Source organism: Cetorhinus maximus, chromosome 8 (genome assembly GCF_964194155.1).
Source record: "Cetorhinus maximus chromosome 8, sCetMax3.hap1.1, whole genome shotgun sequence".
Lineage (NCBI taxonomy): Eukaryota > Metazoa > Chordata > Chondrichthyes > Lamniformes > Cetorhinidae > Cetorhinus > Cetorhinus maximus.
Genome location: NC_135886.1, coordinates 78778925 through 78791385, shown reverse-complemented (window position 1 = coordinate 78791385; position 12461 = coordinate 78778925). Strand labels below are relative to the sequence as shown.

Sequence of the window (12461 nt, the reverse complement as noted above, 5' to 3'; positions counted from 1 at the left end):
GGTTATGTGAAAAATATCAGTTTAAAGGCCCTAATTGCTTACACATTTACTGAACCAAAAGTAATTTTTCTCTCTGCATTCTGGTCTTTGTCACTATACCACCAAAGTTCATGTGAAATACATGGAGAGGTTTTTTTTTGGCTTAATTCTGGGAGATTGCATCAGTACATGCATTTGAGAATGATTTTTTATTCTTCGAAATGCTGATTAAACAGCAACAAGTCCAGGTCTCCCTCGAAGGAATCGGTGAATCAGCATCCACCACGTGAAAGGGTAGCCAGTTCTAGACGTCCAGTATTCTCTTGGAAAAGAACTTTCTCATTCTCACATCGAACCTAGATTATGCCTTGCACAACTTAAATTGTGGCCTTGCCAATCTATTTAATTGAAACAAATTGTCAACTGGAACAGAATTTATTCCCTTCATCATCTTATAAGTTTCAATCAGATGACTCCTAATTTGCTGCTTCTCGATGTAGATATCAACTTTTTTAGCCTATCCTGACAACTGAGGTGTTTTGTCCTGGGAATTAAACTAGTGACTCTCCTTTGCATCCTTTCCAAAACCTTAGTATCATTGCCTTGTGAGGAGACCAAAACTGCATACAGTATCCCAGTGAGACCTGACCACAATCTTGTACAAGGACAAAATTGCATGTGTCGTCATAGACTCAGTTGACCTATCCTTGCTCTAGCTTTCATTTCACAGCATTGTTTATGTACCTGTAGAGATATGTGCACTAGAATACCGAGATCTATCTTTCTCCAGCTTCTTTAATGCTTTTCCCGAAGGGTATATGAATATTGAGCATTCACCCTGCACACGTGCATAGTTTCACACTTAAGTTAAACTTCGTTTGCCAGTCATGAGTCCAAATCTTCCAACATATCAAGATCCACCTGAAGTATATGAGCAGATGTATTTTAAAAACCCATCAATATAACTAAAAATCTTGCACTAAATCTGTTTAAGAAAAACAAATCATGTCACACTTCTCTGACTCAACTATACTGACTTCACGCATCAGCAGAGATTCCATAGTCGACCAATCACATTTTTGTCTCAGTTGCTCCTTTTATTTGTAGCCCACCTAAAAATCAGAAGTTTAACTTCAACTGTGAAGAGTAAATTCTTTTTACCTTGAGGATTTTTTTTTGAAGAATATGACAACAGTAATTCATGATGTAAATCTTAAAAATGAATCTGAGTTGAATGAACCATTTGAGCACAGAATCGAGGCTAAAATTCAAGTGCAGTAAATCAGGGGAGTGGTATTCTGTTAGAGGTTGGCCTTTTGAATGGCATGTTAAATCATGTTAGATGTTTGCCCTCATGGATGGATGTAAAGGCTCCCATGGCACTATTTCAGAGCAGAGTGTGGCAGGTTCCTCCTGCCCCCATCCCCTACACCAACCAGTGTCCTGGCCAATATTTATCCATCTCTAAATCAACATCAGTAACCGTTGACTAAGAACTGAACTGGACTAGCCATATAAATACTGTGGCTACAAGAGCAGGTCAGAGGCTAGGAATAGTGTGACGAGTAACTCACCTCCTGACTCCCCAAAGCCTGTCCACCGTCTACAAGGCACAAGTCAGCTCCCATAACACTCAAGAAGCTTGACCCCGTCCAGGGCAAAGCAACCCGCTTGATTGGCACCACATCCACAAACATTCACTCCCTCCACCACTGACGCACAGTAGCAGCAGTGTGTACCATCTACAAGATGCACTGCAGGAATTCACCAAGGCTCCTTCCAAACCCATGACCACTACCATCTAGAAAGACAAGGGCAGGAGATAGATGGGAACACCACCACCTGGAAGTTTCCCTCCAAGTCACTCACCATCCTGACTTGGAAATATATCGCCTTCCCTTCACTGTAGCTGGGTCAAAATCCTAGAACTCCCTTCCTAACAGCACTGTGGGTGTATTTACACCACGTGGACTGCAGTGGTTCAAGAAGGCAGCTGCTCACCATCTTCTCAAGGGCACTAGGGATGGGTAATAAATGCTGGCCCAGCCACTGAAGCTCACATCCCATGAATGAATAAAAATAAAATAAAACCGATTACCTGGCCATTAGCTTATTACTGTTTGTGGGACCTTGATCTACACAAACTGACTTCCCTGTTTCCTGCTTTTCAACAGTGACTACATTGCAACTATTACATTGGCTGTAATTAACTTTGCGATGTCATGAATTTGTGAAAGGTACCATATGAATGCAAGTTCTTCCTTTAGAAAAGCCTTGTGTTGGATCCCTGGCCTGTTCTGAGTAATGTTGGAGAAAAGGGACAACACCTGTCACAGTTCCTGCTCCTGTTCAATATTATTGACTTCTGTTGTAACTGCATATTTATGAGGGTTAGATTGTGCTTGGCGCAAATGGTCTGCCATATTTGCTATATTGCAAAAGGGACTAGACTTCAAAAGCACTTCTTTTATTTGTCCTTTGGACGGGAGCGTGATTAGCAAGGCCAGTATTTTTGCCCATCCCTAATTCTCAAAGGTAGTGGTGAGTGGGCTTCTTGTACTGCTTGCTGCAGCCAGTATTGCTACAATCCCAGCTGCTGTTGATACTGGACAAGTCAGATTCCAGAGGGAAACCTGGCTTGATTGATCCTAATGTTTTTAAACCATGGAGGAAAGTCACTGAACAAATTCATAGGAGTCTGCCGATTAAACTTTTAATACAGAGAAAATATTTATTAAAACGAGAAAAGTGGACTATATTACACTAGACAAAAAAGGTTTTGGAAAGATCTCAGTATAACACATGATGATTCAAATTCCCATTATTCCTTTACCCTAGCAATAGCTTTACAGACACACAAACCAGTGAAGAGTTACCACTATCTTGACACAAAGGCTTCTTGCTTGAGACTGGCAGAGTTGCAAATGGTTTTCTGCCGGTGAATTCCTGAACATTGACTTGATGCTTCTCACCCAACTTGTATCTCTCCCCGAGACACCCAAAAACTGCACTCTAAACCCAGTTTCTTCAACTGCAGAGCAAACAAATGAGTTCCTCAAACTCAGTCTTCCAGTAGCATCTTTGCTAAATTGATCAGTTTACTGAGTCCTATAAGTGATTATTCGTTTGATGACGCTCAAACTAGCCTTATAGTTTTTTTTTCTTCTCAGAGAGCTTAAAATCTCTGTCTTCTCTCTCTGCCCCACACTGAACACACCTCTCTCAATTCCTGCCTTTTCTGTGTCTGTGTCACTGGCTCACTGTTGCTAGGCTATTTGTATTTTTTCAGAATCACTGAACTTTCACCCCCTTTTAACCCATCTCTTTAACTTCACGGGTTGTAAGACATCATTAAAAATGTATATATGCAAACAAACCCAGAAGACTTGAAACCTTTTAATCACAAGCCTATCCAGACTCCCAAAACCTAAACAAAACCTAAATGAAACAGAAACCATTTTACCTTTCTTAACACAAATATATAAATTCAACTTAAAGTTATACATTGTTCATAAAAATATTCTCTAGGTACACCCACAGAAGGAGTTCCAGGTTTTTGACCCAGCAACAGTCAAGGAGTGGTTATATAGTTCCAAGTCAGGATGGTATGTGGTTTGGAGGGCACTTACAGGTGGTGGTGTTCCCATACATCTGCTGCCCTTGTCCTGCTAGGTCGTAAAGGTCACAGGCTTGGAAGGTACTGTTGTAAAAGCCTTGGTGAATTGCTGCAGTGCACATTGCTGCTACTGTGCATTGGTGGTGGAGGGAATGAATGTTTAAAGGTGATGGATGGAATCAAGCCGAGCTTCTTGAGTGTTGTTGGAGCTGCACTCATCCAGGCAAGTGGAGAGTATTCCATCACACTCCTGACTTGTGCCTTGTAGTTGGTGGACAGACTTTGCGGAGTTGGGATGTGAGTTACTCTGCGTAGAATTCCAGCTTCTAACCTGCTTTATAGTTGCATTTATATAATAGTCCAGTTAGGTTTCTGGTCAATGATAAGCCCTCAGGATGTTGCTGGCAGGGGATTCAACAATAGTAATTAATGCCATTGAATGTTGTGGGGAGATGGTTAGATTTGCTCTTTTTGGAGATGGTCATTACTTATCACTGTTTGGCTAGAAACTTAGGAAAATAGAAGCAAAAATAGATCATTTGACCCTTCGAGCCTGCTCCACCATTCAATATGATCATGGCCGATCCTCTATCTCAACGCCATACCCCCGCTCTCTCCCAATACCCCTTGCTGTTTCCTTCTTAAATATATTCAGTGCCTTGACTATCAGAGCCCTCTGTGGTAGAGAACTCCACAGGTTCACCACCCTCTTGAGTGAAGAAGTTTCTCCTCATCTCAGTCCTAAATGGCCTACCCCGTATCCTGAGATTGTGACCCCTTGTTCTAGACCCCCCCAGCCAGAGGAAATATCATTCCTACATCCACTCTGTCCAGCCCTGTCAGAATTTTATACATTTCAATTACATCTCCTCTCATTCTTCTAAACTCTCGTGAATACAGGCCAAGTCAGCCCAATTTCTCCTCATATGACAATCTTGCCATCCCAGGAAAGTCTGGTGAGATTTTGCTGCTCTTCCTCTATGCTAAGTATATCCTTTCTTAGGAGACCAAAACTGCACACAATACTCCAGGTGTGGTCTCACCAAGACCCTTTACAGCTGCAGTAAGACATCCTTGCTCCTATACTCCAGTCCTCTTGCAATGAAGGCCAACATACCATTTGCTTTCTTAACTGCTTGCTGCACCTGCATGCTTGTTTTCGGGGATTGGTGTACAAGAACACCCAGGTCCTTTTTGTACATCAACATTTCCCAATCTAACACCATTTAAATAACACTTAGCCATTCTGTTTTTCTTACCAAAGTGGATAACTTCACACTTATCCACGTTATACAGCACCTGCCATGTATTTGCCCACTAACTCAACTTGTCTAAGTCGCCTTGAAGCTTCTTAACATCCTCCTCACCACTCACATTCCCACCTAGTTTTGTGTCATCGGCAAACTTGGAAATGTTACATTTTGTTTCCTCATCCAAATCATTGATATGTATTGTGAATAGCTGGGGCCCAAGCACTGATCCCTGCGGTACCCCACTACTCACTGCCTGCCATTCCGAAAAAGACCCATTTATTCCTACTCTATTTCCTATCTGCTAACTAATTCTCAACCCATGCCAATGTATTACCCCCAATCCCATGTGCTTTAATTTTCACACTGACCTCTTAAGTGGGACTTTATTGAAAGCTTTCTGAAAATCCAAATACTCCACATCAGCTGATTCTCCCTTATCTATTCTGCTAGTTACATCTGCAAAAAGCTCCAGTAGGTTTGTCAAAAATGATTTCCCTTTCATAAATCCATGTTGACTTTGTCTAATCCCGTTGATATTTTCTTAAGTGCTCTGTTATCACATCCTTTATAGTAGACTCTAGCATTTTCCCCACCGCTGATGTTAGGCTAACCGGTCTATAGTTCCCTGGTTTTTTTTCCCTCCTTTGTTAAATAGTAGGGTTACATTTGCCACCTTTCAATCTGCCAGGACTGTTCCAGAATCTACAGAATTTTGGAAGATAACAACCAACGCATCCACTATTTCCATGGCCACCTCCTGTAGTACCCTGGGATGTAGATTGTCAGGCCCTGCGGATTTATCGGCTTTCAGTCCCATTTATTTCTCCCTGCTTTTTTTTAAGTGATGCTAATTTTTTTCAATTCCTCCTTCTCACTAGACCTTTGGATCCCTAGTATTTCTGGAAAGTTATTTGTCTTCCTCTGTGAAGACAGAGCTAAAGTAGTTGTTCAATTGTTCTGTCATATCCTTGTCTCTATTATAAATTCTCCTGTTTCAGACTGTAAGGGACTTACATTTGTCTTCACTGTCAGTTGCCACAATTTCATCTCTCATCACAAAAGATGGATGTGAAAAATAACACACAAGCTATTTGTTTTATGAATATTGATTATTTTAAAAATAAAAGCTAAACCATGTGATTTTTCTATGCATAACATATGCAATGAACATAGTTCAAGAAATTGTGACCTTTCTCACTGAAAATATATTTTAAATTAGAAATGCAGGTGTGCCATTTTACTCATGGACACAAGGTGGCCGTTTGACTCTTCATTCATTCATCCATTCATTCATAAAGACCCACATTTCCCCCCCCCCCACCTCCTCCATCTAATTGTTACTTAAACAACTTCTGGATTTTTTCCTCCACTGCCTTATTTTGAACTCGATTTTATATATTGATCAATTTGTGCGATAAACTTCCTGTTATTTGTCCTAACTAAATTTATCTTGTACTGGTTTGAACACCTCCACCTGCAATTTGTTTTAAAACATTCCCATTTTCTTTACTATCTTATGTACCTTTTTAAGGCCCTACAGTTGTTCTACTTTTGGTTTTCATTTGTATATGAACATTGAACAAATAAACTTGAAGGTTTAGCAGATGAAAATATTAGATTACCATCTGCACTTTTATTTCTCCTTGTCCTTTGAATGTAGTACAACCCCCTGGTTACAAGCCTCTCTTCCCTTCCCTTCAACCCTTCATGGTCTTTCTCGCCTGATTTAAAAAAGTTGCTTTTGTTTTTGCTTCATGTTTTTCGCTATTACAGAGTCTCTTCCATTGTCTATACTAATTACATCTGAGAGGTGGTCCAGATTGAAGTCCCCGTGCACTTTGGGGTTCATGACAAGGATTGGAGACTTCAGGGTGTAGCAAGCAGCTTCAGTGCCTTCCATCTTTTTTTTAACCAAAGTGTTTGAATTTAGATTGAGACTGTACCTGTTTCAATAGTTAGGCTCCGTGGTAGTGTGACTTTCCCTTAGTATTCAATCCCTCACTTAATTGACCATGTAAAATATATGTGTATGTCATATACAGTGAATATTGGACTTTACTAAAATGCTTATCTTACTTCATTTCTACCATATAAGACTTGAAAGCTTGGAGTTGAATACCGAAATTTGTACAAGGATTGTAGGTTTTATGGTTTTCTGTAGTGTATCATTTAAATGTATTTGTTATACTAATTGAGATTTTTTTCTCTCCTTCCTCATCTCTTTCTCCCCCACCACCCCCGAATGTAGTACGCTTCGGCTGGCTGCCTCTTGTCGTTGCACCACACGGAAAAGCCGGAACATGAAGAGGTGTGTGAATTTCGCCCATACATGTGCCCTTGCCCAGGAGCATCCTGCAAGTGGCAAGGGTCATTGGAGGCAGTCATGCCTCATCTCATGCATACGCACAAAAGCATTACAACTCTGCAAGGGGAGGACATAGTATTTCTGGCAACTGACATCAACCTTCCTGGTGCCGTGGATTGGGTTATGATGCAGTCCTGCTTTGGTCACCACTTCATGCTAGTGCTTGAGAAACAAGAGAAGTACGAAGGCCACCAGCAATTCTTTGCTATTGTTCTTCTAATAGGCACACGTAAGCAAGCTGAAAATTTTGCCTACAGATTAGAACTGAATGGAAACCGCAGACGCCTCACATGGGAGGCCACTCCAAGGTCTATCCATGATGGTGTTGCAGCAGCAATTATGAATAGCGATTGCTTAGTCTTTGATACCTCCATAGCTCATCTTTTTGCAGATCATGGGAACCTGGGTATTAATGTTACGATCTCAATGTGCTGAATTGCATTGTTATGATACAGCAGTATACACGTAACAGTGGAATGTTTTTCGATTCAGAGGATACAATAGGCAGAAGAATGCAGTTCTATATACTTTTCAGCGCCTTGCCTGTGTAATTGGTGCTAGCCCATTTGACTGCTCCATGCGTGCATGTGATGGAATGTAATGAAGGCATGCTCAGCACGTGGTTCCAAGCCTGACTAAAAGAAGATGGAAACAAAAACACCAAAACAAACGTGTTGTTGCAACTGTTTTACAAATGAGAAGTGATTCAACCCTGTTTTTTTTTTTGTTATCTTTTTCCTGCTTTGTAAAATGTAAATTCAAATTATTTGAGGCAAATTATTCAAGATGTATTTGTATACGGGTCCAATGTATAGAACTACATTATGCGCCACATCAGTACTTAAAAATGCAAAGCCAGTAGATGCTTGTGCCTATTTTAAATATGCTTCAGGAGAACAGTATCTGAATATTATTTACAAAGATCAGTAATGGCATGGCATGAGGTTATTCTTTTTGTTGCCATGACGGATGGGCTTTGTTGCAATTTTCTTTTAGGTAAGGTGGGAACAAAGCTGCAAAGAGTAGCAATGAGGGTTCCCTTTATACTTAAAGCAGTCATGGATAAATCTAGCATCAGCATCGTCCACTGTAGTTTTTTTAAACTTTATAATCCCTATTATATCTGTATGCAGTTACTTGTATTGGATTAAGTTCTATTCAAATTATTTGTTATTAAATTGCCTAATCAAATGTGTAAATGTTGACTGCAGGCTCATATTTTGAGTAATCTGTTCATTATTTGTATCCTGAACGAGAGAAGTTGCTGCGCTCCATGAAGTGTATGTGGCTACATTGGCTAGCTTTGTGGCTGAACTGCACAGCCAGGTTCACTGATTCAATTGTAACTCTTAATTTAAAAAAAAATTGAAATGCTAGAATAATTGTGTAGAGCCAGTCAGTATTTATTAATGAATTACAGCTGTTAGCTATAAGGAGCTTGCTGACTTCAAAATGATATTGAGCAAAGCAATGTTTAAATTTTTTTTAAGTTAGATATGAATTTAACCAACATGCTAGCAGAACACTAAAGAACCAAGGACATGATAAAATTCTCAAACGTGTGATTTATCTACTTTAGTCAATTATGCTGAGTAGTTGACCATTTTCAATTATTTTTGTAAATGTAAAAAAGGGATGGGGTAGTGGTAAAGGAAATTATCATTCTGTTCTCTCTCCCTCTACCCCACTTCTCCAAAGGAGATAAAAACAACTTTTCGTAATATACTACATCCAATGGGATGATATATAATTTTGAGACTTTCAATCTGGAACACACATGACCTCAGCTTGTTTTATTAGCTCTCATCTTCCTCCTTGCTCTCTTCCTCTGTATCCCTTTCTACCACACACAGTTGTGCTTTCCTAACTCTTGCAAATTATTAAAAGGCTTATGGACCAACCTCTTTGAATCACTATGGGTGCAGTTTTCATTGATAGTGGACCCAGTTACTTTGCTTTCCATACATACCTGTTGCTATCCATAGACCATCACAGGTTTCAGAAAATTCTTGAATCAGATTTAAAAGGAAGTGCAGATTTGTTTGTTTTTATACATTTCAAGATATAGGGATGCCTACTCTTCTAGAACAGCATTTAGATTTTTAAAATAGTAGTTTTCTTGCTCTATAATGACCAAGTGGATCTGATGATGAACCTAGCATCTCCCGTCCAAGGAATTTCGATGAACCTAGTGTCTGTTCATTTGGAGAAAATTTCTGTAGCACTGCCTATCACGATTGGCTTTGAACAATTGAGCCTTTTTTCTAATACTTTGGATTTATTCCAGGTCGGAACTCAAACTAGCAAATCCCTCACACAGAGCATATGAACTAAAGAGAAAATATTATTAAAATGTGAAATGTAAGGCATTTTGGTCCAAATAAGTCTCGTGGTATTATGTATCATTGGAGTAAACTACTGAGGCTTTGCCATCCCTTGCACTGTGCTAGCTTGGAATATTGAAAATACTCCTGTTGAAAATTAAACAGCATACCTACCTTGTGTGGAGACCAGGCAAAGGGATTGGTAACTTCTTAAATGTCTGTTTTCGGTTAGCTTTTAGGAAATGATGTATGGCTTTTTAACTAAATGACAAATGCTTAAATTTGGACTGTTGCAAGATTTTTCTCCAAATGAATGATGCGTAAACATGCCCAGAAGCGCCTGTATTTAACTCATTTTAATGACCAGATTGATCTTAACCTAAGAAATAGGAGTTCAGCTGACCCAAGTATTGACAGACTAGAAGAAGGTCCAAAAAGGGCAATTTATTGTTATGAATCCATGTACTCTTAAAAGTACTCTGTTACTTTGTGTTATGTCTATTTATTCTACCATTCCTTCTTCAGGGTTTGGGAATTCACTTTCAGGGAAGTCTTGGCAGCAGTCCACAAACAGAAACCAGCAAAATTCAAAGCCTTTTCAACAGTTGTGGCAGTCTCCTCTTTGAATAATGCTTTAGCGATTTACCAGTTTGAAGCGGGAGTTTGCAAAGGGCAAGATTAGATCCATAGTTGAAGACTGGATAGACGGGATAATGTGGTGATGAAGAAGGTATAATCACCAAAGAACAGTCTGTGCAGTACTTTCTGCCTGGGCTTGTTTAAGGCAGTTGTTGCTCTAAGATATCTCCAGAGTGGCAACTAGCAACAATTCATATACCTTCAGGTTCTGTTTCTTAAATATATTGGCAAAACTGCATTATCTTAGAGATATTCTGCATCATACCTGGTCTATTCTCTACCCTTTCTGAGATATGATCTGAGAGACTTTTTAAAATATTGCTGTAAGATTTTTTTTTTGATTGAAAATACACTATTTTTGATCCTTCCCTTGGCACTGCATAATGTGAATTTCTCTCTTTCCTTTCAGGATATGTTTCTCTCTATGTAGTTTTGAAAAATGGCAACCTGTACAGGCATGGTTATAATTTTTAATGGATATTTTCCAGCAGTTTCAGTAAACTGCTTTTAATACATTTTTAAAAAATCCACTCTTCTTGTGAATGTTCAAATTTTTAGGACTAATTGAAATTTAATTAAAATGTTACTGCAGTTTGTTACCTGACCTGAGATTCCTTTCCAGTGTAATCAAAGGGATGTTTATCCTATTCCTTCATCTGTCCTTCTGTCATATTTCCAAATAGCACATTATGGTTTAATCTAATGATATGTCATCTTTAGTGGCAACCTAACCAAGAAGACAGTCTTCTAAGAACAATAAGAGAAGGACAAGTGTGTTCAGGCTAAAAAGTCTTTCAGACAGAACTCCCTCTGATTACGCCCCCTCCCCCCAATCACCCCCAACACCAGTTGTATGGTTTAACTTGACTCGATACTTGAAATGCACCTTCATTTAAAGAATGGTGTCCTTTTAAAGTTAAGTAAATCTACCCTTCCAGGCACTGATCAAGAAGAATCCGGCCAAGATATGAGTGGATCTATTATATCTTTTAATTAATCTTCCTCACTAAAGCAGAATATAAATGGTGCCCACTAGTAAATGCAGCCTATTTCTTGATCCATGAGAACAGTTGGTTAATCAGTGCTCAGTTTTGATGTACTAACATTTTGAGACTTATGGGTGACCTACAGAGTTCAGCCATTTTAAAAAACTAAAGCTGGACTTAACCAGAGTTAAAGCATAGAAATAAGAATGTGCTTAGTACAGTCATGTTTTATAGTCTGTTGCAGCAGTACATTGAATAAATTTAATCAAATAAAAACCCAACAGGGTAACTGTTGCTTTGAATTTTGTCAAACATGGTAGTTTATACTGTATGAGTTTTTTTTTTAAATTACTTTTGGTAATTATGCTAATGTGCATTTTTGAATTCAAATTTGGATACTGTGGATTTCCTGTTGAGCAGGTGTTAACATTTGTATTGTACAAGATTTTTCTGTTTTGTTTTATATATTTGTGTTTCTGTGCTGTTTTCTTTTTATGTATGTTTTGTTGTACTGAAAGAACAAATAGTTCTCTGTTTAAAAAGTTGTTTAATTCTTATCATGAATGGCTGTTAAAACACAGTAAAACTTTAGTTTTGAAGTGACCACTCTTTTTAATCAGGAAAACTTCTGTACTAGTATAAAATAACCTATTTCTTTATTTGCTCTGTATCCAAATTGCAATAAATTAATTAAAACAATTTACAATGATATTACATGTGTTTATATTTATTCATTGTAAGTTCTGGTAGGAGAGCTATAGTTTGCATTGATGCATCTGGAAAGAAAAAGCGAATAATTTGCCTACTCTTGATTGCTGTTCAGAGACCCCTGCACAGCAAGTGCAGTTATTGATGAGACAGGATATAGGGCAAGCTATGATTGTAAAATACCTGACTATTTGCAGTCAAGATTCAGAGATATATATTTCAAAAACATTTTCATGTTTGACATTTTCATGGTCAGCTACATTAGTTACTGTGGTTATGCTGGGGCGAGTGGATCCATTGCAGATTACCTGGCACAGGGAACCCAAAAACCAAGGCTAACAGTATGGCTATTAAAAAAAAAAATAAAAATAAGAGTCTGGAAATCTTGAAACAAAATAAAAAGAGTGGAAACACTTAAGGTGGGAAGCATCTGTAAAGAAAAGAAAAATGTTGACCTTCTGATGGAATCTGCCTGAAACATCATAAATACTGGAGTAAGGTCCGGATCTTGAAAATCACTGATATTGCAAAAAGGTTCAGGAATAAAAGTATTATCCTCTACTGTACAGTATTCATCCCTCAATCAACATT

The 12461-nt window shown here is 38.7% G+C and overlaps 1 protein-coding gene across 1 annotated transcript in view; it reads left to right on the top strand.

The window, feature by feature from the left end:
* Positions 1-11873, top strand: part of siah2l (seven in absentia homolog 2 (Drosophila)-like) — a 69706-nt gene extending 57833 nt beyond the window's left edge. The window contains exon 2 of the mRNA XM_078547106.1: positions 7097-11873. Within this exon, the coding sequence (XP_078403232.1) occupies positions 7097-7648 (552 nt within the window). The 3' untranslated portion in view covers positions 7649-11873. The remainder of the gene's footprint in view (positions 1-7096) is intronic.
* Positions 11874-12461: the final 588 nt, after the last annotated feature.